The 27,140-nt window shown below is 42.8% G+C and overlaps 1 protein-coding gene across 1 annotated transcript in view; it reads left to right on the top strand.

Annotated features, from left to right (window-relative positions):
- Positions 1-27,140, top strand: part of MYO1D (myosin ID) — a 345,116-nt gene that overhangs the window by 91,802 nt on the left and 226,174 nt on the right. Inside the window, exons 2-11 of the mRNA XM_044248397.1 lie at positions 636-844; positions 3,006-3,099; positions 5,280-5,445; positions 6,873-6,926; positions 8,412-8,507; positions 12,609-12,725; positions 14,617-14,820; positions 17,615-17,760; positions 17,838-17,952; positions 22,817-22,987. Coding sequence (XP_044104332.1) covers positions 636-844; positions 3,006-3,099; positions 5,280-5,445; positions 6,873-6,926; positions 8,412-8,507; positions 12,609-12,725; positions 14,617-14,820; positions 17,615-17,760; positions 17,838-17,952; positions 22,817-22,987 — 1,372 coding nt within the window. The remainder of the gene's footprint in view (positions 1-635; positions 845-3,005; positions 3,100-5,279; positions 5,446-6,872; positions 6,927-8,411; positions 8,508-12,608; positions 12,726-14,616; positions 14,821-17,614; positions 17,761-17,837; positions 17,953-22,816; positions 22,988-27,140) is intronic.

Below are 27,140 nucleotides of genomic sequence, written 5' to 3'. Positions count from 1 at the left end.
TTATTGACATTTTACTGTGGTTTCAAGAGGAAGAAAAAAGAAATGTATTTGGGCAGTTTTCTTTATCATTGCAAATCTGGCTAAGTAGATTCTAAGACCTGCTTTAACTTCTATTTCTTTTCTGACTAGAGCTCTTGTGTAGAGCCCCTTCTGATCCTTTTGTATTTGGAAATAGGGAACATCTAGCCTCCCCCAAATTAAATTCTTTCTTCGTTCTTGGCTTTTAACTCCTACTGGTCTTTCCTACCAGCAGCATCTGAAGGGGCAAAGCCTTAAGCTTTGTCTCTAAAATTAATTCAGGGGAGGCCTGGGTGGCTCAGTTGGTTAAGCAGCTGCCTTCGGCTCAGGTCATGGTCCCAGCGTCCTGGAATCAAGTCTCACATCGGGCCCCTTGCTCGGCGGGGAGCCTGCTTCTCCCTCTGCCTCTGCCTGCCTCTCTGTCTGCCTGTGCTCGCTCTCTCTCTCCCTCTCTCTCTCTGACAAATAAATAAATAAAATCTTAAAAAAAATAAAAATAAAAATAAAATTAATTCAGAATCAATGAAATGTCAGTTCAGAAACTGTTCCTGGGACACCTAGGAAAGAACATTTCTCTATAACCGACCCACTCCTCTGCTTCTTTTGCTTCCTTACAGATTTGAAAAAGGGCGCATCTACACATTCATTGGAGAAGTCGTTGTTTCTGTGAATCCTTACAAGCCATTGAACATCTATGGGCGAGACACAATCGAGCAGTATAAAGGACGGGAACTGTACGAGAGACCTCCTCATCTTTTTGCAATTGCGGATGCTGCCTACAAAGCTATGAAGAGACGCTCAAAAGACACTTGTATTGTGATATCAGGTATTCAGAGGGGATCCCTGTGCTTTCAAGGTCAAAATGCATTTCACTTACTAGGTGCTCAAGGATCCAAACTGCTCAATAGATTTTTTTTTTTTTAAGTTAGAAACCTATGCAATTTTATAGGAGAAAAAAAATTGCAGCAAACACCAAATCATTCCAACCAATGCCTTGTCCTGATTCATTTCCAAATCCACATTACATGTGGGTGGACTTTCTGGTCATGAAAGATTCTTCCTCCCATCTCAATGACATAAAAGTACTGGATAAAATGTAACAAAGATTTTTTTTTAATATTTTATTTATTTATTTGTCAAATAGAGAGTGAGAATGAGTGAGCACAAGCAGGGGAAGCAGCAGGCAGAGGGAGAAGCAGGCTTCCTGCCGAGCAAGGAGCCCGATGCGGGGCTCGATCCCAGGACCCCAGGATCATGACCTGAGTTGAAGGCAGATGCTCAAATGACTGAGCCACTCAGGCATCCCAACAAAGATTATTTTAAATAATAACAGAATGGAAGGAAGAAAATGAAATCCTGAGGTACAAGTCAAAGTCAGATTGGCAAGTGGGAGTTAGTGTCAAAGGGCATAACAGGCATGGGGACCAGAACTGGGCCGTCCCGGCTGGAGGCTGGAGCTTCAAAGTCTGAGGACAGGAAGGTAGTAGACCTTGTTGGAGCTGAGCTCTTCCCAGAATCTTGGGTCATGTGAATTGATGATCGGGAAAATATCTGCCTGCTGACACAGCATGCCCTCGCCCACGCTGTGGGGATTTATTTTGGTCATAATAATACCTCACATCTGCATTAAGGTCTTTATACTTTCAAAACTGCTTTTATGACTTTATTTCATTTTGGTTATCAAAACAGTTCTGAGTGCTAAGACAGTTGTGTTTCTGCTTTTTAGATGAGAATATTAAGGGTCGGAGGAGTTATAGTAACTTAGTGTTGGAGAATTATATCCTAGGACTATATTATATTCAATTAATAAAAGCAATATTACCTGAGTATAAAAGGAAGGAGGGAATAAACAATCCTTTAAGCATATAAAGTAAAAGCAAAATGTCCCTCCCCCCAAAACTCCCAACAGTAACAGCTGTGAATTTAGTATTTATCCTTTTTATACATTTTTCCGTGTATAATACATATTGTCATACATGCATATTAAATTATAAACTCTATCTTACAGAATTATAGCTGCTATAATTTGACTTGTTTTTCTGTTTAACAGTGTGGAATGGGACATCTTTTCGTTAGCACAGCTAGAGAAGTAAGGGCTCTCTGACAGCTGTGTGGTATTCCGTTGAATAGTTGAATCCTTTATCTGCCTGGTCCTCTACCAGCAGCCACGTTATTTGTCGAGTTCGGCAGCGACACATAGTATGGTCTGCAGAAATGCTCCTTAAGTCTTTGAAGCTTACTGTTATTATTATTATTTGATCCCATTAGTATTTTTAGTATTTCTGTAGTATAAATTTCTGCAAGTGGCGTTTGGGGGTCAGAAGGCATTTCCACTTAAAAATGTGGGTAGCTCATTCTGAGCCGATCCCTTCCACCCGCCTTATACCAGTCATCCTGCTTTTTCTGTGACGCCATGTCTGGAACTCGCTGTTGCATTTTGCTATGTTTTCACTAAAATGATGCTTGATTTTAATTTTTTGAAAGGAATATTTCATCCTCATTAAGATTAAAAGAAATTTTGCTGTAGAGCATAAGGGTACATGAATTTAGCCATGGCTGGTGTTTGAGGCACTGGCTTGTTTCTTTTCTGCTATACTTCAGAGTCACTGCCAAACACCAACACTCAGGTGTAAGGAGTTCACTTACCCCATTTTGTCCCTTGATATTTTCTATGCAGTCCATCTTAACTTGGAATCTATTTGTTATTTTACTTCCATAATGGTTTTGCTTCTTTTCTCAGCATTTTCAGAGCTGTTAAGACCTAGACGGTACCAAGACAGGAAGATTTTAACTCAAAAAAAAAAAAAAAAAGGCAAAAATGAAACATAAAGAATTTTAAGTAAAAAACCTCAGAATTTGCAATTATTCTATTAAATGATCATTGCAATTACTGCAATTATTCTATGAAGAATTGCAGTACTCTACTAGAAATCAGCTTACTGTTGGTCTCAATGATCGTGTTAAGCCTTGCACAACTATTCCCGCAGGAGAGAGTGGAGCTGGGAAAACCGAAGCCAGTAAATACATCATGCACTACATAGCGGCCATCACTAACCCCAGCCAGAGAGCCGAGGTGGAAAGGTAAGGGTGGTGTGAAAATGGGGACACGTTCTCATTGGGGCTTTGTTTTCCATACAGACTTGCCTGGGGCATCAGTTTTTATATTTGCTTCTTCATAGAGAAATACTGCTTTGGTAAGCTTTATGTAAATAGGAAACAAAGTAACACTGCAACAGATGAAAGTCCCTGCCCCTTAACTGCTGCCTTCAGTGTTGCAGGTGCTCCACCGAGGCAGTTCAGGGGATGCTGGTAGATGCCACTGTTCAAGTTGCTTTTTGTACTGTACTGTGTCTTTTTTACACTGTCTTCTGAGGAGCCTAAGGTTCCCTGGAGGGAAAGGGGCTCTGGGAGGCAGATCAGTGCCATCCCTGCATTGCATTGTCAGAGCCGGAAGCCCTGATATTAGAGTCGCTAAGAATGATTCCTTTTTCTCTTTAAGTTTCACGCTGCTGTCAGCGTAAGATAAGGATGAGGGCTGCTGGGCACTGTCAGTAGGAGCCGGCTGCTAGCACGGAACGCGCCCTTAGTATTTTCTTATCCATTCATAAGGAACGAATGGATGGATTTTTTTTTTTAAAGATTTTATTTATTTATTTGACAGAAAGAGAGATCACAAATAGGGAGAGAGGCAGGCAGAGAGAGAGGGGGAAGCAGGCTCACTGCTGAGCAGAGAGCCTGATGCGGGACGCATTTCTGGGACCCTGAGATCATGACCTGACCCGAAGGCAGAGGCTTTAACCCACTGAGCCACCTAGGCACCCCATGACTTAAGTTTCTTAGATGATGTGCACTTTTGGGGAGAAAAAAAGTTTTCCAGAGTTGCTAGTGTGAAACTCAATGTTTATTTTCCGGAATCGCCCTCCGCATGCACATCTCAGCCTTCATTTTATGACTAGGAAAGAAAGGATATGGGTCTGAAAGACAGTGGTATAGATGAGACTTACCCTACCGGGGTTTTCCTTCTTTCTGCATAACTGGGCTGGTGGTCAAAGAGGCATTTTTCTTGACACATCCCCACTTCTGATTCTGACTTTACAGTCTCCTGTGACAGGGACACGAATAGGAGTCAGTTATGTGAATTTCCGCAGACACTCAGGAGAACTAACTTGATTTTATTTCTAAACCCAGTTAGTATAGTAGAGTCAGGCATGTGTACAATGTCAAGTGTTTCGTGGGCATATCTTACTGTAGTTTTAAAGATGGTCATCTTCGTTTACCATAGCGTGCAATCCTCCCTCCCCACATTTTAAAAGTGTACTTTCATGTGGGAAGAGAGAAGCTGGGGTGGTGATGGGCTCACTTATAGTCAGAGTGGATCTGTTACATCAGCTTACTTTAGCGGCCAAAGTGATTTCTGCAGGTGGGCCAGTGCGCAAGAGGTTTTGCCAGGGAAATAAAAACAAAGACTTAAGGGTCAGCATCAGCTTAAAAAGTATCCGATGGGAGACACTGCACTATACAGAGTTAGCATTCACTGAATAAGGAGTGAATATGGCACCTATTCTTTCTTTTCAGAACACATGTTTTTAAGATTTTTATGTCAGTAAAACATGTTCACTTAAAAACTAAAAATTAGGAGCACCTGGGTGGCTCAGTGGGTTAAGCCTCTGCCTTCTGCTCCGGTTATGATCTCAGAGTCCTGGGATCGAGCCCCAAATCAGGATCTCTGCTCAGCAGGGAGCCTGCTCCCCTCTCCCTGGCCTACCTCTCTGTCTGTCAAATAAAATCTTAAAAAAAAAAAAAAAAACTGAAAACTAAAAATTACAGCATTTTGTCCAAGGCGGAAGTCCCCCAAAATCCCACTCCACAGACTCCTACCCTGTCAAGCTAGACCGCTGTAGTGAAATGCCCAGATTTTTAAGCATTTACTAACCTGTGTGCCTGCACACACGCACTCACGTTCACAGACACATTCACAGACACCTAAAGACCCTGCAACACATATTATTTTGCAACCTACTTTCTCATTCATCAGTGTATTCTGGACCTCTTTCTCTGTCCATGCATCCTATACTAGGAAAAAAGGTTTTTTTATCCAGCCCTACTGGTGGACATTTAGGGCTTGTTTGTTTTAATACTTCAAACAATGCTATGGTCAGCATCTTTATATAAATGTTTGGGTGTACTTTAACAAAATCTAGTTTTTCTTAAAGGTGCAGCCTCGAGAACTTTCTATACTGACTTTCATTTCTCTGTTAAAGAGTGAAGAACATGTTGCTTAAGTCCAACTGTGTCTTGGAAGCTTTCGGAAATGCCAAAACCAACCGCAACGATAACTCAAGCAGGTTTGGAAAATACATGGACATCAATTTTGATTTCAAGGGCGACCCTATCGGTGGACATATCAACAACTACTTACTGGAGAAGGTAAAATGTGCTTCATTTCTGAGGGTAATGTTCTCAAGTGCTGACTTTTTTTTAAACCTAATCATGTTTGTAGAATTTTTTAAAACTTACTTAAAAGTAGCTTTTAATCCTATTCTGCCTCTCTTCCCGCTCCTCAGTTCACTTTCTGGGACAGGTAACTCTTCTTTTGTGCTCTTTTAGCTCCTGCCGTATCAGGTTGGGAAAAGTTTGGGATTTGTAGATAAGGATTTAGGTGCGTGTGTGGCAGGGGTGGGAGTGATATGGGAATGTGTGCAAATTCTGGATCAGATTTAACCAAACCTGGGGCACCTGGTTGGCTTGGTCAGTTAAGTGTCTGCCTTCGGCTCGGGTCATGATCGCCGGGTTCTGGGATCGAGTCCCACAACGGGCTTCTTGCTTGGCGGGGAGCCTGCTTCTCCCTCTGCCTGTTTCCACCCCTGCTTTGTGCTCTCTCTCTCTCTCTGACAAATAAATTAATAAAATCTTTAAGAAAAGAAATTTAACCAAAACACATTCTAGGACTAATCAGTTCTACTTTTTTGACACACCACCATTGCTTGCTGCTGTTAATTGTCCTGAACACATCACAGAAGAGGTGGCCCATCCATTCCCCGAAATGACACTCTTTTCACAGAATCATGCCCATACAACCCTCTTTTTTTAACTGAGATATAATTGACATTTAACACCATAAACATTTAAGGCATAGAGCATATTGATTTGATACTTCTGTGTACATTTATTTTAACTAACTTGAATCTCATTTTCTTCTAGTTTCTATTTGTTCATAGCATCCTTTATGGCAGCGTACCAGAGCATAATCTATTTTCGTTTGTTAAATTGAAGTCAGACTGTTAAGGAAATACCTGTATTTATCAGTGTCAGTTAGAAAAGAACTGGAAATGCCGGGTAACATCAGTCTTTTTCCAGAATGTTTTATGGCTTCACTTTATGTGCAGAGACCATTAGAAGGCCTCCTCTGAAAGAACGTGCATTGTGAGGCCTGTGAGTGCAGGCTTTGGGGGCCATCTGAGGTAGGGGCTTCAACTGATTTTACTACAGGACATAAGACATTGCTCTTTGAAATGCCAGCAGACCCTGGGAACCCTAAACAGCCCTTCCTGTTCTCCCACTTCCAATCCTCTTCCTCCTTAAAACCCCATCTTTAGGCTCCAGGTTTTAAAAAAAAAAAAAAAGCTTTATTTTTATAAAGTTTAGAGAATTCTGTTTTAAATAGTAAAAAGAACATTAAAAATAGCACAGAAACCCCTGCAGAGGAGGCCTAGTTTTAGGTGGGTAATCCATGGGGTCTTTAGAACATTTGAATGCACTGTTAATACACAGTTTCCTGAGAACTTGGCTTGTGCTTTGTTTCCAGGGTGCATTCTCAGATTAATGATTTAATGTGATTTTTTTTTTTTTTTAAGTCTCGAGTGATTGTGCAACAGCCAGGAGAGAGAAGCTTTCATTCTTTTTATCAGGTTAGTATCTCTTGTTGTGCAGGTAATCCATCATTGGCTTAGTTGTACCAGGAATGAGTATTTTATGTCGGGACACTCCCCTGTCCTTTGCCTCCTTTGCCTCCATTGGCCCAGGACACATTACACATGAGTACGTGCATACACGCCCGCTCGCCCATGTGCTGCTTCCGAGATTCGATGAGTGTGATCGTTATAAAGAAGCATCCGGTGATTAACCCACCAGAGGAGTTGACTGCCTTGGTTGAACATCACCTCCATTTTTTTGCAATGTAGAGAACAGTTTAATATCTGTAAAAGCTTTTGAAATGATAAATTCTGAATATGTTAAATTAATTGTGTTTTATTTTGAATTGAAGCTGTTGTTCCCATTATCTGGGAGCCCAGAGACAGGAATACAACCTGAGTTTATTTTGCTCCCAGAGGCTATAAGGCAATGTGATTACTTAATTATGAATTCAAGGGAGAAATGTCTTCTTTAGCCATCAAAGCTGTGATTGCTCAGAAAGAAATTTGATACCTCTTTTGAGAATGCTTTTAAAGTCAAAGGCAGACTTTAAAAGTAGCCCTTCTGTTAGCAAGTCTATGCTCAGAGAGCAAGTAATTACAATTTTTAAAGCCCTGAAAAACATAAGCCAGTGCTGAGAAATAAAGTGGGTGATCCAATGAAGCATTGCTGTTTGGGACTTTTTTAAAAGTAAAACTCTAAGTAAGATTGATTTCCATGTGGAAAATGTCTCTGCAAGGGATGGAGCAGTGACCGTGTAAGTTGAACACAGTACAGCTCAGCTGAGTTCCATTTTCTCTAGGTAACTGCTGTAATAGATAGTGCTCATTTATATATACATGAGTTCTGGTATATTTAGTTTAAATGACCACTTTTAAAAATCTGATAATTACACCTTTGAAGTAAGACAAAGCATACAGTTTAATGTAGAGAATTGAAACCTACTGCCTTCCAAAGGCTGTTCTGTAGGTAAGGGCTCCCCATATTATATTTGTGTTCTCGTTGACAGTTCACCATGTTTCCCTTAAACTAGTTTTCTACCAAATATGAAATAGTTCTTTTCCTGTCTAGAACTCATAAGTTCTTCCCAGTGTTTCCCCCACTTGGATGAGTGTTAAAATTTGTCTTTGTTCAACCCTTCAGTGGTGGTTATCCAGCGGTGCTTCACCTCCCCACCCCCCATCCCCATACCCACCCCCATAGAGAAATTGATGAAGGAAGGCTATTTGTTTCCAGTGTGATTCAGCATGTGACCCTGGGCTGATACCTCTAACTTCAGCAGCAGTGTTGATTTTTTCTGAATTCTGAAACACAGCTCTATCTTATCTGGATAATGAGGCAGCTAAGCAAGTGACCACAAAGCTTAGGCTCCTGTTTAGCAAATGACCATAGTGAAAGCAGATTACCATTGTGAGAATACTTGATGTACTTGGCTCCACGTATATTTTGCCAGTTCATTTTTTAATTAAATACCTTTTTAGCTCCTTCAAGGAGGTTCAGAGCAGATGCTACGCTCTCTACATCTCCAGAAATCCCTGTCATCCTACAACTATATCCACGTAGGCGCTCAATTAAAGGTAAGAGCTTCCTCTCTGAGATATCCAATCAGACAAAAAACCAGAGGGGACATTAAGTAATTCTCTGGTCCAGCCTGCTGCCTTTAAGCAAATGAGTGACTCTTTTCTTCCATTCTGGTGTTTAAATTCTCAGGGACAGAGACTCGCTGCATTACTGGTCAACAACTTCACTTAATAACTGTTTCTGTGTTTCATTGCCATCTGACAGGAAAGAAGTTTCTCTTGTGATCTTGTGGTTGTTTGTTTTGTTTTGTTTTTCCAGTTTTTAATCCTAATTCTTTTGACACTGTGAAAACATTGGTGTGACTAGGAAAACCACTTCAGAGGAAGATGCCATATGGTTTGGCCACAGTTGGGAAGCAGAAAGAACTTTAAAAGCACCCTGGTTGAAATTGAGTATCAAAGATCTCCATGCGCTGTTTTTCAAGTATTGATTTTGACCTACCCAGGAGATAGTTTTGTGACCCGGGAGCATTTCTATTCAGCCCTCAAATTTTTCCACTTTTTTCCCTTCACTTGCATGCGGGCCTTTTGCACTCCCATATGCAGATGCTTTTCTGCTCTTTTATTTCTAATTAGTGTTCTGCTAGTCACCTTAGAGCTAATCCTAATAATATAGTAGTCTGTTGATGGTAGACTATAAAATGGTAATTATAATATTATCCTGCTTTGTCAGAGAAAGGTATATAAATATATAAAATAAAATATGGAGGGAAATAGACCAAGGTTTTAATTACTGATTCTGAATGGATGAGATTACAGGTATCCGTGCCCTTGTACTTTTCCATGTTTTAAATTTCTTCTGTAATAAAAAATAAAAAATACATTGCTTTTGTAGTCGGGGGAAAAATAAAAAGAATTTGTAAAAGGAAAGAAAGGAGAGGAGGTGTTTCCTTTTTTATTTCTATTATTCTTCTAACACAAATTATACCTGCATTACTGTTTAGCTGTATTTTTATTGCCATGCATGGAAATAAGTGATATTTAGGCTTTCCCAATTAATTTTCCATTATTTGACATTCAAGTTGCATGGATCTTTTTTTGTTTTGTTTTACTTTTACAATCATCTCAGAGCAGGATGTTTGGGGGAAAATTAATTGAAAACAAATAAGACAATAGAGGGCAACACTTGAGCTTTCTGAGACTAGGCCAGCAGCGCTCATGGATGCAGAAGGGATTGTGAAACCAGCACCTAAAAATGCCAATGACCGGGGTGCCTGGGTGGCTCAGTTGGTTAAGCAACTGCCTTCGGCTCAGGTCATGATCCTGGGGTCCCAGGATGCAGCCCCGCATTGGGCTCCCTGCTCAGTGGGGAGTCTACTTCTCCCTCTGACCTTTCCCCTCTCATGCATTCTCTCTCTATCTCAAATAAGTAAAGGAAAATAAAATTAAAAAAAAAAATGCCTATGACCAGAAATGTTCCTCTTTTTTTTTTTTTTTTAAAGATTTTATTTATTTATTTGAGAGAGAGACAGGGAGAGAGAGCATGAATGAGGAGAAGGGCAGAGAGAGAAGCAGACTCCCCGTGGAGCTGGGAGCCCGATGCGGGACTCGATCCCGGAACTCCGAGATCATGACCCGAGCCGAAGGCAGTCGTCCAACCAACTGAGCCACCCAGGCGTCCCGAAATGTTCCTCTTTAATCAGATTGTCTTAGTGACCAAATTATTTTTGGCCCACTCCTGTAGTGCCCCCACAGAAAGCAAGTATTAAATGAACATTTAGCCATTGTCTAAAGCTGAATGTGGCTTGGGTTCTCTTTCATCCAATTCCCATTCCTTCCTCGCTGCCTCTTTTTTTTTTTTTCCCTCTCTAACAAAAATAAAGACATAATGTATGATCATAGTCAAAACCTAAATAAAGATGTACCAGAAGGAAACAAAAATATACTAAAGTTTACCTTCTAGAGATAGTTACTGATGATGGTTTATGTGTGTGTGTGTGTGTTTTTAAGATTTTTTTTTTAAGTAATCTCCACACCCACTGTGGGGCTTGAACTCATGAACCGGAGATCAAGAGTCACATGCTGCTCCTACTGAGCCAGCCAGGCACTCCTATGTATATATATATATTTATAAATGGAATCATACAATAAACGTTGATGAAATAAATTTGCTTTTATTAAATGACAATATAATTTTAATATCTTTGCATTAACAAATATGTTAATAGAATGATTTTAACAACTATAAAGCATTATACTCTATCACAATTTTACTTAACTACCCTAGAAATAGAGGAAAAATGTACATTTAATTTCTTATTGTTTTGGGAGACTTTCATTTGGGTTGAAGGGAAACCCAAATGAAAGTCTCCCAAAACAATAAGAACTTAATTATCTCATGTAACGAGAAGCCCTGTTGGTTAACTTAATGCCATCACAGTGTTGGTAGGGACCCAGATATTGTTTGTTTTTCCAACTTAAAACTCTCCCATCCTCACTGGATTTGGCTTGTGTGCTTAGGGTGATTTTCCTCATGGTCCCAAAATGGCAGCTGTAGTTCCAGAAGTCACAGGCAGAGGAAATGTTCCTGGCTTATGTCCCTTTGAGGCTAGGGAAACCTCATGCCCTATTGACCTGAATAATATCACATGCCCACGGCTGGTTAGTCCCTTGGTAAGGGGAGTGAGATCACCATGATTAGTTTCTACCCACAAAGATTTACCCTCTGAGGTTGCAGGGGAGACCAGTCCTGAAGGACAAGGGTACTTGGAGAGGGGTGAACAAATCAGGGTTCTAGCAGCTGACAGTTTTCCACAGTAGGACATTTAGATTTCTTGTCTAGTTTCTGTGCAATTTCAGCACAGTTACAGTTTATAATAATAGTTCTGTCTGATACTTGTCTAGTGCTTTTTATGGGCTAGGAACTAGGGAAGTGATTTACATAATTCTCATCCAATTCTCCCAACAACCCTGTATTGTTGTGCCCACCTTACCCATGAGGAAACTGAGACTTGAGGAGGTTAAGTATCTTGCCCAAGGTCAAAGAACCAGGTAGGTGGAGAAACTTTCCTTGTTGTGTCCTGGATACTAGAGGAACAGGTATTCGTCAGGTACAGAGGACCCCTTCGTGCCCTTCTCCTGTGTCCCCACCAGAGGAGAAATTCACCGAGGAAAAGCTCAGTCAGGCCCTCTGAACTGCTGCTCTAGGAAACTTTTTTGAGATAGGCCCTTACCATTGCTTCACTGTAAATTTCTGTTGATGTGTTTGTATTTCCAGCCCAATGGCTGTAGCTTGTCGAGGTTAGCAATTTGGCTGGCACCTGCACATTTGGTGAGGGCCTGCTTCCTGGTGTATAGATGGAGCCTTCTCTGTGTCCTCACAGGGGAGAAGGGATGAGGAGTCTCTAGGGCCTCTTACAAGGGCTCTAATCCCATTTATTGAGGGCTCCATCCTCATGACCTAATTCCACCTCAAAGATCCTACCTCCTAATTTCATCACCTTTGGGGAGGGGTCAGGATTTCAACACAAGAATTTGGGGGTGATACATTCAATCTATAGCAGCCCTCTCGAACCAGTTAGAAGATCCAATGCACCAAATGTTTGTGAAAGAGTGGTTGTGGTCCCAAAATATCTAATGGCTTCTGAATGACTGAGGCAGCCCACTTTGCTTTGGGGGGGTCCTGCTTTTCCTCACTTGTCAAGTAAAAAGCCTGACCATCCAAGAGAGGAAGTGTTATTCCCAGACTCTACAAGACTAACTGTGGAACAAAAAACCACAGGCAACAATAGTCAGGCGTGTGTCTGCAAGAGACTCCCATGGTCAGTATCTCCATTTGTGATTCCATGTCACATGTTTTTTCACTCATCACAGAGTGGCAGTCAGCTTCTGTGAGGCATCCCAGGACTTGCTCCCTCACTGAAGGTTCCGGAAAATATGTCACGCTTATTTTTTGTGGTGGTGGCTCTCACACACAGTGGACATTTTGTGTGCTGAGTGATAGTTCTACCCTAAAATAATTTTATTTTCTCTGGGTACTCAGTGACTTACTACAAAAGCCTCAAGATGTTGGCTAAATTCAAATGTAGTCTCATAATTGTCAGATTTTTATGCTCGTGTGAAATGTCGGTGACTTAAGTTTTCCATTTTCATTCCCAGTCTTCTATCAACGATGCTGCAGAATTCAAAGTAGTAGCTGATGCCATGAAAGTAATTGGCTTCAAACCTGAGGAGACTCAAACGGTATATAAGATTCTGGCAGCCATTCTTCACTTGGTGAGTTGGGCCACCTTTGAGAATATATTGCCTCCCTGTGGAGACAGGACACTCTTTCAGAAGATTTTGTTTATTCCCTGCAGATTTAAAAACTAATTTATATAAAGAAAATTTCTCTTACATTTTTGAAGCAATTACTGCATCTGTGGTTCACTCCATCATTTTATAATATTATGAAGGATTTTTCAAAGCCACTGTAGGTTTTGAAACTTAACTTAAATTCATCATCTTCCTGATATGTCAGATTTTGAACGGTTTCATTCTGAGGATGAAAGAATTCAGTAGTGATATGACTATCAATGGTATAAGCTAAAATCTTTGGAACAGAATACTGTTTGGGTAGCACTTGAAGCGTAAGTTATCAGAACTGGAATCCTGATCATCTCATTTTTCACATTGGGAAATGAGCGCTAAATCGGCGTGGCAGGACTGGCTTGAAGGCGCACCCAATTCATGGTGGCCAGCGGTAGGTAAGATGGCCGACCAGGGTCCAGGCGTGCTCCACTACCACTGCAGCAAACTCAGACACATGAAGAGCCCTGTGTCGGATTTCTGTCATTCCTGTTTATATAATTATAGACATTGAAAATACAGTGAACGTGTAACCTTAGAAAAAAATGAATGACACCATGAATTCAAACCCGGAATAAAACTTACCTTTCTGTAACGTGGCAAGATTTAACTTTTAATGAAAGGCGCAGGATCTCTATGTAAAAATATCATAGGGCAATGTAAATGTTACCGTAAGTAAATGCTCCTAACTAGGAAGACTTGAATATTACAAATTGTCCCTTTCTTTCAGTCAGTTCATAAATAAAGTTAACAGTATCCTTCAGAATCCAAACAGGAATTTTATTTTTAGAGTTGACATAATGGCTCTAGAATTTACCTGGACCAATACACATGTAAAGAAGATCAAATAAAACATCCTAAAGAGGAGTAGTAAGGTAGAGGGAAAAGAGGAGAGGATCCATGACTAATTCTGCCAGATTTAAAATGATAGTAAAAGTGACAGTCCTTTAAAAACTTGTTGCACGAATGTATCATCAGATTATGCAAGAGATTGGTTGATGTGCTGGACAGCTGGTAGAGGGTTAATAAGTATTTATTGCTTGTTGAATAAGTAAAATATAAATAGACTCAGAAACTTGGGGGAATTTAATGTATAAGGGTTATATTTCAAATTTCTTTTTTTTTAAGATTTTATTTATTTGAGAGAGAGAAGAAGAGAGCACAAAGTGGGGGAGGGTCAAAGGGAGAGGGAGCAGACTCTCCACTGAACAGGGAGCCCAACATGGGGCTTGATCCCAGGACCCCAGGATCATGACCTGAGCCAAAGGCAGACACTTAACCGCCTGAGCCACCCAGACAGTCCTAAAGGTGACGTTCCAAATCAGGAGGAAAAGCTCAGCCATTCAGCAAATGGTGTTGGAGCAACTAAATAACCTTCTGAAAAAATAGTTAGATTCTTTGCACCACTTAGTAACACAAATTCTAAGTGAGTTAAAAGCTTAAAGGTAAGGGGGAAAGCTGTGTATTTGAAGAAAATATTGAACATTTATAAAATCTTCGGAGTGGGAATTGGTCTAAGTATGACACCAAATTAAGAGAAGCCCCAAAGCCAAAGATTTTAATTTTGACTACATAAAAATGTAAAACTTCTCTCCATCAAAAAACAAAAGCTGAATAGTAAGAGATAGATGGGTGTCTAGAGCAGAGAGGAGAGATGGATGAAGCGGTGGGTTTTTAATATGTGTGTAATGTATTTAGGAAAATTAGTGCTACAGACAAGGTCGCTTTGAATTTTATTTTTAATTGGCAAATAGATCCCCGACGTAACATTTCAGAATCTTGCTGGCAACGGCGTCTTGTTGTTTTCTGTCTGGTATAGGGGAATTTGAAATTCGTGGTGGACGGTGACACGCCTCTCATTGAAAATGGCAAGGTTGTGTCTATCATAGCAGAGCTACTCTCCACCAAGACGGACATGGTAGAGAAGGCCCTTCTCTACCGGACGGTGGCCACAGGTCGCGACATCATTGACAAGCAGCACACGGAGCAGGAAGCCAGCTACGGCAGGGACGCCTTCGCTAAGGTGGGATTCGAACTGACATTGTCCCTGCCTGGGGATGCGGTTTTAGAGAACTCCCATGAGGATGCGTCCAAACATTCCGTGAAAGTGGGCTCAGGCTTTTAGAAACCAGAGCGGTACTTCTGGGCCATCACAGTCCAAATAAAACGCCCTGGCTGTGAGCACCAGGAGTGTTCTGAGAAGAGCAAGTCCAACTGGGCAGCCGACGCTGCCTGCATGGGCCCTCTTGCCGCCTTCCCTTTCACCTGGCTCACCGATGTTTGATGAAGGCCGCCCCAGGTTGCCCGAGGGAGTGCTCATCCTCCGTGTTCCATGTCTGTGCAGGGATTGTGCCTGTGTCTGTGCAGGTGAAGTCATTCACCTTTTCCTGCTACAACAAATAATGCTGCCATATCCCATGCGTGTGTCCCTACACACCAGTCCTTTTAGTCCCACAGGACAGACTCCCAGGAATGAGCACCCCACATCAAAGGACACACTGATTTTAGACTCTAAGTTGACTGACTATGGGTATGTGGAAGTACCTCGTGGTTATGTTCGTTTCATTGCCCATGTATTGGAGCAGCTTTCCACATGTCTGTAAGGTATTTAAGTCCGTTCTGGGAATCACCTGGTGTGTCCTTTGTATATTTTCCTTAGGGCCTCTCGCTGTTCCGTTGCGTGTTTGTGAGAGCTCATCCCTTTAACCCTTGGTCTGTTATCTGTGTGGCAAGCGTGTTACGTTCCCAAGATTACATTTTGTTTTCTTTCTCTTTGTCGCTGTTTGGTTAGACGGCACGTATTCCATTTTTACTCTTCTGAGTCCCAGGCTTGGTTTTAGTGTCCAGAGGAATTTGGATTTATCCAAGTGTGATGGAGAGTGGAGGATTCTAAGCAGAAGCAATGAGCAAGTCTGCATTTTTAAGCCAATCACTCTGGCTTCAGTATGGAGACTCTTCTGCGGGAGGGGATGGAAACAGGGAGACCCTTATGGGGATATTTTAGTAGCCAGGAGAGAGATGATGGCAGGTCATGTAGAAATGGGGCAAAGAGGATGGTTGGAGACGTAAAACCCACAGCCCCTGTTTGTCTGGGGAACCATAAGATCAAGGATCACTCCTAGCATGCTCTGACTCCAGCCTGCATCTCCTGCCTCATTCCGCACCATGCTCCAGTCTCCTCCCTTCATTCCAGCATGGTAGTGTTTGCTCAGGCCTTGCAGGTGGTCTTTATCCCTTTCTCCCTCCAGCCACAGGACCTTTGCACAGGCTGTGGTCTGCTTGGATCCCTTGTCTCTCCCCCTCTTGCCTCGTCAACTCTTACTCATCCTTCTGATCTCAGCCCACTTTCTCAGGGAAGCCCTCCCTGGCCTCTGAATCCCAAACAGGTTAAATTATCCTCTGATGCCACGCACCTCACCTTCGGGGTGGGGGTGGGGGGAGTGTGTGTGTGTGTGGTTTTTCCTTCCTCCTACTTCCCTGTCTTCCTTGGAGACTGAGACTGTGTTTATGTTTGCTTCAGTACTATATCTCCAGTAACCCGCCCAGAGTAAGTAGCTAATACTTGTGGAGTGAATAAATTCCTACATTTCTGGAGTCCTTTGTTCATGCTCAGAAATAAGGTGGGAACAGTTTTCAGAGGTGGGAAGAGCAGGAGTCCTGACAGCACAGTGTTGGAGATGGCTGTGAGCCCCTAGGAATATTGTCGGGTTGGCTGTCAAGCATGTGAGTCTGGCGCTCAGAGGAGAGGTCTGCGTCGGAGTAGTCGACTTGGGCGTAGTATTGTAGCAGGTCTGTTCAACATCGAATGAGATGGCTCGGGAGGTGTTAGAGAGTGAAGAGGACCAGAAGAACGCCTCCATTTAGAGGTCAGGTGGAGGAGATTTTACCAAAGGTCAGCCAGCAGGAGCAGCCAGTGAAATAGAAAAATTAGGGAGGTGTGGCATCCCAAGTCCCAGAGGGGAGAAAGTTCAAGAAGAAGGTGGGAAACCAGGTGGAGTGATGCTGAGTGTCTGGATAACACGTCCGTATAGAGGCATACGAAAATGTCTACACCGAGGTGCTTGGGGTCTTTGATGAGCCACTTCAGTCGAGCGGTGGGAGGTAGGCGAAGACTAGACTGGATCGATGAGTAAAAGGGAGGCAAAGAGAGGAGGCCCGTCATGTGGATGTGCTGGCGGAGGGGGAGGTGGCTGGAGGGAGCTGCTAAACGCGTGTGCTGAAGACGCACTGTGGAGCGTGCTGGTGTCCGATGCACATGCGTGGGGCCTGTGGCGCCTTCGTCCACGTGCGTCTGGCTGCACTTGTCCGCAGGCATTGGATATGCGTTGGGTTCTCTTAAGAATTTCAGACTGCGGTCTTTGGCTCAGATCTTTACATGGCATTAAAAATCAGTATTTGTATTTAGAATCCATAGAGCTTTACTGGAATGTAGATATTAACTCATTGGTTCCCCACTTTCTAATATCTGATGAAATTCACAATCAAGTAATGAGGCGACTTCTGTGAGGGAGTAGGGAAATTATTGATAGAGCCGAGCACAGAGACGAACCCGGGAGTGGTGTCAGAATGCCATAGTGACCAGTAATAGTCTTAAAAAGTCCAAACCATTTCCTTGAGTGTTACCTGCATCATGTAGTTGTTTTGTTTTGTTTTGTTTTTAAAGAGCCGATCTGCATTTCTTATTTTTCTATTTAGAGTAATAACAGCTATGTTAAGCGGTAAGGAGAAAGTAGATAAGAATTTAAAACTTAGCACGGATCTAAACAGAAGACACAGTCCCAAGCGGGCAAGAGTGAATGATGTTGTTCCTCTCACAGGCAATATACGAACGCCTCTTTTGTTGGATCGTCACCCGCATCAATGATATTATTGAGGTCAAGACCTATGACACCACAATCCATGGGAAAAACACCGTCATTGGTGTCTTGGATATCTATGGCTTTGAAATCTTTGACAACAACAGGTAAGCTGAGTGACACGCTTCAGATGCTACTGTTCTTGTGTCACGTCTCTGAACCTGATCGATCTCGTCTCTCACAGCTTCGAGCAGTTCTGCATCAACTACTGCAATGAGAAGCTGCAGCAGCTGTTCATCCAGCTGGTGCTGAAGCAGGAGCAGGAGGAGTACCAGCGGGAGGGCATCCCCTGGAAGCACGTGAGTGGGCGCCTCGGGGAGGTAGCCTCCCCATGCATGGTGTCAAAGAGTGTCAGAGCTCGTCATTTTAGCTGCTCCATTGCAATTTTCTCGGGCCCATGAAACATCTGAACATTAGCTTTCCTTTTGGGGATACATGACGACAAGTCGTTTTCGGGGTGTATGGGTGGAATGACTTTCATTGGATGGACTGCCCTGTTGGTGCGCAGGAATGCTGAGTTACAGCCTTTGGACTTGAGAGCAGGTGCTTCGTGGGTCTCCTGTCTAGTAGAGTTTAGCGCCACATAGAGGTCGCTCGAAGGAGCAACTTTTGCCTTAAACCGATTGAGCTTGGCTTCCAAATTTAGTTTATTCTCTTTCCATCCCCTTTCTTCTCTTATTTCTGCTTTTTCCCCCCGCTCCTCTACTTTGCAGTCTAAGTGGCACTGTTACTGTCTTTGGTTATTATAGTTTATGTTCTCCAAAACCCAGGCGTGAAATCATTAACGTTTCCTTCCATCAGCTGTCCTTCGTGTCCCAGCTAGTGTCACCTTCATGTGGCCCTTTTTGAACCCTGACGGTTGTCACAGTCAAATGTCTGGTGAGGCCGGGTCAGAAAGTGGGACTGCCCTGGGGCAGGAGCCCCAGACAGCACTGCTGCAAAGCATGACTTGGGTGGCTCTCTTGCCGTTAGACCTCCTGCTTGTGGCAGGATGAAACCTAGTAATGTTTGCTTTTAAATTTGTATTTTTAAACAATTTTGAGAACAGACTCGAGAAATGCCAAAACTTCCAGATTTCCATGCACTTCTGTGTTTATGAAACTGTGTTTATTCTATTGCCAAATAGAACACACAATAAAGTTAGTAATTTTTTAATATCAGACATAGTAGTAAAAAGCTTATTTTTTTTAAAGATTTTATTTATTTATTTGAGAGAGAGACAGTGAGAGTGAGCATGAGAGTGGAAAAGGTCAGAGGGAGAAGCAGACTTCCCACGGAGCTGGGAGCCTGATGCAGGACTCGATCCTGGGACTCCGGGATCATGACCTGAGCCGAAGGCAGTTGCTTAACTGACTGAGCCACCCAGGTGCCCCTAAAAAGCTTATTTGATAGGCTGTATGTACGTTACTTTTATATTTCTTCCCACCTTCCTACTTTCTCTTTCCTCTCATTCAGAAGGGAGTCAGTGGTATAGTTAGTACCAGTCTTGCTTCAAATTGCATCCTTGCCTTCTGGCATGTGTTAAACATCAGAATACCAGAAAAAAAAATTTTTTTCGTTTGAGTATCTTAGTGTAAATTTTACTGTTTTACAAATGAACCAAAAAGCGTATTATTCCTTTGTAGTAGAATGACCTATAATTGTGATTTAAGCAGTGAATTCTCATAGCACATTTAAGATGTAAGTCAGTTAAGTTTAGATGTAGCTTTCTTAGAAGGGATCTGCTGTACAATTTAATACACAATTACAATGGAAGCTTCAATTTTTATGACACATTTAATCATAAAACTTGTTATTCAGAGGTGATTCAGAGATACTGGTCAAAAATAACCTTTAAAAATCAGGATATGAAACTCCACAGGCATAGTTGGTAAGAAGAAGAGTTGACAACTACAGTAGGCTATGCCAAACATCTGAAAAGGGAGCAGCAGCCCTAAAAATGCAAAAATCTTCAGAATAAACCAAGAAGTAAGTGTCCTGGAGGGAACAAAAGGCTAGATCCCAGGTAATTGTTACCATACTGACTACCTGCTGGTCCCCCCAGATTGGAATCTCTATTCTGGGTAATTATTTCCTTTAAAAAAAACCCAAAACCTCAGTTTCTGAACATGGTGATTGATTTTTTTGTAATTTTTTTTATTATGGAAAATTTCAAGCAAATGTAAGAGCAGAGATCACAATATAATAAACTCCACGGGCCTGTCACCGGCCATGACAAGTGTCGGTGGGTTGTCAGTCTCGTGTCATCTGGACCCCCTCACCCACCCCCAGGTTGTTTTGAAGCAAATCTCAGACATCATATTGTATCATCCTTCAATAATCCAGTGTGCTTCTCTAAAAAGTGAGGACTTTTATAAATACCATGACCACAGTACCTTTATCACACCTAAGAAGTATAACAGTAATTCCTTATGATCATCACATACCCAGTCAGTGCTCGAATTTCCTCAGTCATCTTACAGGGGTTGTTTTTGTCTGTTTTTATAGTTGCTTGAATTTGGACCCAACCAATTTGGTTCAACATCGTGGTTGGTTGACAGGACGTTCGCACATCTATAGGTTTTCTCCTCCGTCTCTCTTTTTTCCTCACAACCTTCCGTTGATGAGGATGAGCCGTTTGTTCTGTGGAACTTGCCACAGTCTGGATTTCGCTCATCGGCCTCCCGAGGTGTCACCCGTCTATGTCTCTGTACCGTGTATGCCCGTGGTTGTTAGATCTGGACTCTCGGCTGGTTTCCGGATCAGTGTTTTTCTACTGGTCTCTTTCATAGGTGGTATGTGGACTTCTGTCAGGGGGTTCCTAAGGCTTGGTTGTCTCCCTGTTGGACTCACCTTGACAGGCTTTCGGTGCGGTAGTTTATAAGTCATTTTTAGCTGCTTCGTCTGCGGTGGGAATGGGAGGCCCAGACCTCTCTGCCCCTGAGCTACCTCGTCCCGTCTCCTCCTGCCCCCTGTAGCTCCTAAAACCTCCTGGGATTGGAGACTGCTGGAAAAAACCTGGTTTGGAAGCCACAACTTGAAGCAACGTTTGAAGTAACCTTCAACTTAGGAACTAAAAGTTACCGAACTCTTCAGCAAAGACTCATCGCTTTAGTCAGACAGTTGGTTCTTTAGAGGACTTGTTTTGTGCCCGGGGCAAAAGACCTAGTCTTTAATTCCATATCCCCAAGGTCTAAGACTTCAAGTTACAATTAATATAAGAGTTACTGCTTTTTGAGAAGAGTAAGGATATTGTTTCAAAACCTGGAGATAACTCTTCTCCCTAATTAGGAACAGTAGTACGTGTCCACCATAAAAGTACGTATTTAGACCAGGTTTCTCCACGTCTGGACTGCTGACATCCTGGGCCAGATAAGTCTTCGTTGTGTGTGTTTGTTGTGTTTGCTGTCCCAGGCATTGTGCAATGTGTAGTGGCCTCTTCCCACTGGTCACTGTCATTACCTTCAAAAATGTCTCCAGATGCTGCCAAATGCTGCTGGGGCGGGGGTAGTCATCCTCTTGAGATTCACTGATATAGACAGACCAGTAAAGTATGAAAAAGGAAGCAGAAGCCACCCCGCCGTCAGTCCATCGATACAGAAGAGAGCTTGGAGGAGGAGGCAGAGCTGAAACCCACAGACAGACAGCTGGCGTGAGTCCTTGGACCTTAAATAGCATGGAGCAGGGTCCATGAGAGACTGAAATTGTGCATTCTGAGCTTATAGATCTTACAGCAGAGGATGGAGACAACACTCTGGCTTAGGTCCCTCCTAAATGAGGGGGACACATCAGCGCCCAGGACTAAACTGTGATAGTAAACTGCCCATCTCCAAACGGTGCACAGTGAGCCTGCGTGAGGCCAGTGCACGGTGAGATGGGTGCTCTCCGAATAAACAGGTACACAAGAGGTATTTGGGATAAACTCCACCTATACTGAAGTTGCTAAAAATCCTGTTATTTAGAACTTTATTCAGCTCACAAAAGCACACACAAATAAGATTTCATTTATTTGACAGAGAGAAAGAGAGAGATCACAAGTAGGCAGAGAAGCAGGCAGGGTGGGTAGCGGGGAGCAGGCTCCCTGCTGAGCAGAGAGCCTATGCAGGACCCTGGGATCATGACCCGAGCTGAAGGCAGAGGCTTAACCCACTGAGCTACCCAAGTGCCCCTAGAATTAAATTTTTTATATTTTTATATATTTTTTTTCCAATTTATTTATTTTCAGAAAAACAGTATTCATTATTTTTTCACCACACCCAGTGATCCATGCAAGCCGTGCCCTCTATGATACCCACCACCTGGTACCCCAACCTCCCACCCCTCCACCACTTCATACCCCTCAGACTGTTTTTCAGAGTCCATAGTCTCTCATGGTTCACCACCCCTTCCAATTATATATTTTTATATTTTTAAATTTTTTATATTTTGCCCAGAGAGACATCAAACATCTTTTAGACCTCTGTGTGCCTTTTTCACTTGGGGAAAGCTGGAGAAGACATTCTTTTGGGTTTTAGTCCTCGAAGGCTGTAGAACTAAAAATTCGAGTTCTGTGTGATGCTGTACCCTCAGCCAGTTACGAGTCAAATAATACTTTCAGGTTATTTGTTGGTACATCATGGAGTGTGGGTCTTGTGATTAAATGGCAAACAAATTGGGGGATTGAGAGTATGAAGGAGTGGAGTGAGGTGCGGGATTAAAACAAAAGTTAGGGGGCGCCTGGGTGGCTCAGTGGGTTAAAGCCTCTGCCTTCAGCTCGGGTCATGATCCCAGGGTTCTGGGATCGAGCCCCGCATCGGGCTCTCTCCTCGGTGGGGAGCCTGCTTCCTCCTCTCTCTCTCTGCCTGCCTCTCTGCCTACTTGTGATTTCTGTCTGTCAAATAAATAAGTAAAATCTTAAAAAAAAAAAAAAGTTAGTGTTGAGGGAACACTGCTTCTTTTATAATTCTTGCCTTGAGCTACCCTCATGTACACGAAGTGTTTCATGATATAAAGTCCACAAAGACGTTTAAAAATGAGCCTCCGATAGAACATGTGGTCATTTTAGCATTAGACCTCAGTAATACTCTTGGCCTGTTTCCCACCAAGATAACTTTATCTGAACCCCTGAGATGTGCACAGGCGCCGGCGTTTTGCCCGTGCTGGTCTCTGGTCCCTCTGGAACGGCTTCCTTGCTGTGTCCTCCAGATCGATTACTTCAACAATCAGATCATCGTGGACCTCGTGGAGCAGCAGCACAAGGGGATCATCGCCATCCTGGATGACGCCTGCATGAACGTCGGCAAAGTCACCGACGAAATATTCCTTGAAGCACTGAACAGTAAATTGGGCAAACACGGCCATTTTTCCAGCCGAAAGGTAATGTGTTTTATGAGGACTTCCTCTCATTTTGAGCTGTCAGATTTTCCCCATTGCTGAACAGAATTAAATGGTCTTAAATGTTGGGCTAAAAGAATGTCCGCTCAAGGAAGCAAGGAAAGCCATAAGCATCCATTAAGTGGCCTACTGCTATAAATAAATTCTGCCTCTCTGGTTTATGGGATGACAAGAATGATAAAAATCATAATATCCAGGAGAGGGAGCTCCAGACTATTCAATTTGCTAGAAATAGGAGAAAATGAACATGATTTTAGAAAGCATGATGTCATTTATAACCAATAGGTACAGAGGCTTTGTTCATGTGCTAGAATTTTGCTCCCGCATCTGATAATTCTGGCACTGAAAACAGCTTTTGTCCTTGACTTTTTACTGTAATCAGTTATAAAATGTAGTATGTGTGCTCTGCCACAGCTCTTCAGACTCCGTGACTTCCTTGAGCATAGAGAAGCTCTGGCTGTAATTCTCCCCATCACAAGGAGACTCGTTCCCCTAAATGAATGGATATCCCTCTCAATTCCCCATTTTCCACATTCTAAAAAGGTTATTAAACAGATCACATTTCTGTAATAAGTCGTGGCCATTGTAGTTGTCGGACTCTCATGCCGGGCTTTGCGTACAGTGTGTTTGCCGTTAGGATTTGCCCTAGGAGGGGCCCACCCTCATCCCTGAGTGTTCCCTACAAATACCGGCTTGTCCAGCAGCCAGAAGCCGAAGGAGAAACAGCCCCGATGCTCCGTCGCTTCCATAAAGAAAGGAGCAAGCATTTCTGCTCCTCCATATTTGCATGTAAATCTATGACACACGGCCAATTTTTTTTTAGCACGAATAAGTCCATTTTCTAACTTTGCTCCCTTTGAAAGTATGTAATGTGAACAGAAAGAATCTACAGTTAACTAGATAAAGCACAAATCATTAAGAAATGGATTGCTGGCTGATAGTTATTTTAGGCCATTTTATTTCTAAGAGGCTCTCCTTGATTTCTTCCCGGGGATTGACTAGGATCCTGACTACGAGTCATTCAGCTATCAGATCCTACGGTCTGACATTTTACATCGGGGTTCTGGTCAGAGGCGTTCTTCAGTCATTTCCCGTGTATAACACAAGTGCTTAATACATGCCCCTCATCTCCCAGGCATAAGTCGGGTGCTGGGGGACAGAGCAGTGAGCCAAGTTCAAAGCCACCTAACCCCATTTAAAGTGATCTGTTGTAAGATGGTATCTACGTCCTACGATGATTATCTACATCCCTTAAAATCCCAGCCCAGGTTCTGGAGACTCACCTAACATCCTGCCTACCCCAGACGGCAGATAATCAGTGTTTGTAAAATTGAATTGAATTTGGTCACGATCATACCAAATAAATCTGATGAAATGTGGAATTTTAAACTAAAACATGTGGGGCTCCACTTCATTTAAATAAGTAACTATGATTCATGATAAACCCCCTCATTTTGATTCAACTTGGCCATTTATACACCTGACTTAAATTTGTCCACCAAATATTTTGAAATATCTCATTCTGAAAGTAGCCATGATACAGAGTACTTTTAAGTGATGTGGTAAGAAATTGCAAAATAATAGTTTATCTGGGAAGACAGGAATTCTTTTTTTTTTTTTTAAGATTTTATTTATTTATTGGCGAGAGAGAGAAAATGAGTGAGTGGAGGGGGGTGGAGCAGAGGGAGAGGGACAAGCAGACTCCCTGCTGAGCATGGAACCTAACACAGGGTTCAGTCTCACACTCTCAGATCATGACCTGAACCCAAATCAAGAATAGGACGCCCAGGGGCGCCTGGCTGGCTCAGTCGTTAAGCATCTGCCTTTGGCTCAGGTTGTGATCCCGGGGTCTTGGGAGTGAGCCCCCCATCAGGCTCTCTGCTCAGTGGGAAGCCTGTTTCTCCCTCTCCCACTCCCCCTGTTTGTGTTCCCTCTCTCACTGCGTTTCTGTCTGTCAAATAAATAAAGTCTTAAAAAAAAAAATTGGATGTCCAACCAGCTGAGCTACCCAGGCGCCCCAGGGATTTTCTTTCTTTTTTTTTTTCTTTACATGTAGAAACACAGGTGTCTTTGACTCTAACCCAGTGGCTCTTTTTTCCAGCTTCTCCCTCCCCACTCCCCTTGTCTGACAGGGTAAGGGGAGGTGATGCTGGAGGAGGTTCCCCCTGAGATGGGGATTTCTTTTTTTGTTATTTTTTTTTAATTTATTTATTTGATAGAGAGAGATCAATAGGCAGAGAGGCAGGCAGAGAGAGATGGAGAAGCAGGCTCCTTGCTTGCGGAGCAGAGAGCCCGATGTGGGGCTTGATCCCAGGACCCTGAGATCATGACCTGAGCGGAAGGCAGAGGCTTAACCCACTGAGCCACACAGGCACCCTGAGATGGGGATTTCTAAAGTGTGTTAATTTCTAGGATTACTGCTTTAACAAAGGAAAGAAATGGGATAACCAAGCTGTCAGGATATTTTCATCACTATGAATCTTTCCTTTAAAAAACGCTATTATCCTGTATGTTACGCCAGGTGTTATCGTTTGCTGTTGGTTACAGATCAGCTCAAGCTACTGGCATGTTAAATCCGAGGTTTCTGCCTTGTATTTATTTAGGAGCTAAATGGTTCCTCCTACATTAAAGTTATCACGGAGAGATAGGCAAGTGGCCCAATAAACCATGAAATTTCTTTTCAAAGTACTGTAAACATAAAGTTAAATGATATACTAAACTTAATTATTTCCAACACGTAAAGAAAAGTCAAAACCCTTCTGTGTTCAGATCACTTGAGACTTTGCAATATCCAAATGTAAGAATATTCAATTAGTGTGGGCATCTCCTGGGTCCTTTTCCATGAGGAGTTTTATAAATGAAAGGCTTTTATAAAACGGTTAATGAGAGAGAGAGGAAAAGAGGGATTCCATTTTTTGGAGACCCCTCTGTATGTTAGATACTTTGGTCTCCGTGGTTCATGGAAGCTTCAGAACAGCTCTCCGGGATAAGTAACTGTTTAAGATGCAGATCAAGTAGATGGTAGAGCCAAGATTTGAACCTCGGAAGTCTGACTCTAATTTCTGGTAAGTATTCACTTGTCTGATGGGTAAGCTCTTCCTTTACGAGTGCAGAAGCCACCCTCCTGGTTGGGGGTGTTTTTTGGCTAAGAGTGCAACTTAAGTTATCATGCTTAACTGCGCTCAGTGCTTTATGGACTCTTAGATGTCTGCTTCAGAACCTGTAAGCTATTGCGTGATCCTTCACGGGGCAGAAAAAGGAGTCTGGCATTACTGTAACAAGGAGACTGTGGAGACCACCCTATAGAAAAACTGCCTTTCCATAAACTGTTCTTCTTCAGGGAGAAATAGCTGGAGGAAGTTGGTCTCCTTTGAAATGATAACCCTGAACTTGACTCCCAGCTCAGCAAAAGACAAGTGAGCCAGGCCATTGTGTGCCTAGGAGAGCAGATATTACATCTGGTCCCAAGAATCCTTCCCAGAATGACCACCTATGAGCTTTGTGACTTGGGCCAGTTACCTGATCTCTCTGACCCTTAATTTCCTTGTATATAAAAGAGAGCTCCTAGTATTTTAAATGTCAGTAGTGAGGATTGCCTGAGATGTACGTGCCCAGCACACGGCAAGCCCTCAGTGTGGTCTTCCCTAAGTGGAGCCTGGAACAGAAGGAGACTGTGTCAGTCAGGGTAGGCTGGGCCACTTATGACAGCAGCCAGGCTTTCAGCACCAGAGACAGTAGCCTGTTTCTGTTCCAGGGACCCTGACTTCCTCTGTCTTCTGGCTCTTCTGTTCCCTTGCCACTGTCCTTCTCTGCATCAGGCTAGTGGGAGAAGAGGAAGTACCGGACGGGGTCATCTACCTCTTACCAGCTTTGGCCTGACACAGCCACACTTCCTTTCTTCTCCCTGTCCTGCACCTTTCCTCTCCCTGTCAAGCACCTTGTCACATGGCCATATCCACCTGCCAGGGTGGCTGGGAAAGAAGTCCAGCTGTGAGGACTCCCAGTGAAAGCTTTCAGGCTTTACCACATAAGCCCCACACAGGGTGATTTCATTTGTAATGGTATCATGATGTGTGACACTCTCAACATTTTATATGACACTGGAGTAGATTTTTAGGAAAACGAAAAGAATCTG

The sequence above is a fragment of the Neovison vison genome, chromosome 5 (genome assembly GCF_020171115.1).
Source record: "Neovison vison isolate M4711 chromosome 5, ASM_NN_V1, whole genome shotgun sequence".
Classification (NCBI taxonomy): domain Eukaryota; kingdom Metazoa; phylum Chordata; class Mammalia; order Carnivora; family Mustelidae; genus Neogale; species Neogale vison.
The sequence above is the reverse complement of the archived record's forward strand: the minus strand, read 5'-3'. Positions and strand labels throughout refer to the sequence as shown.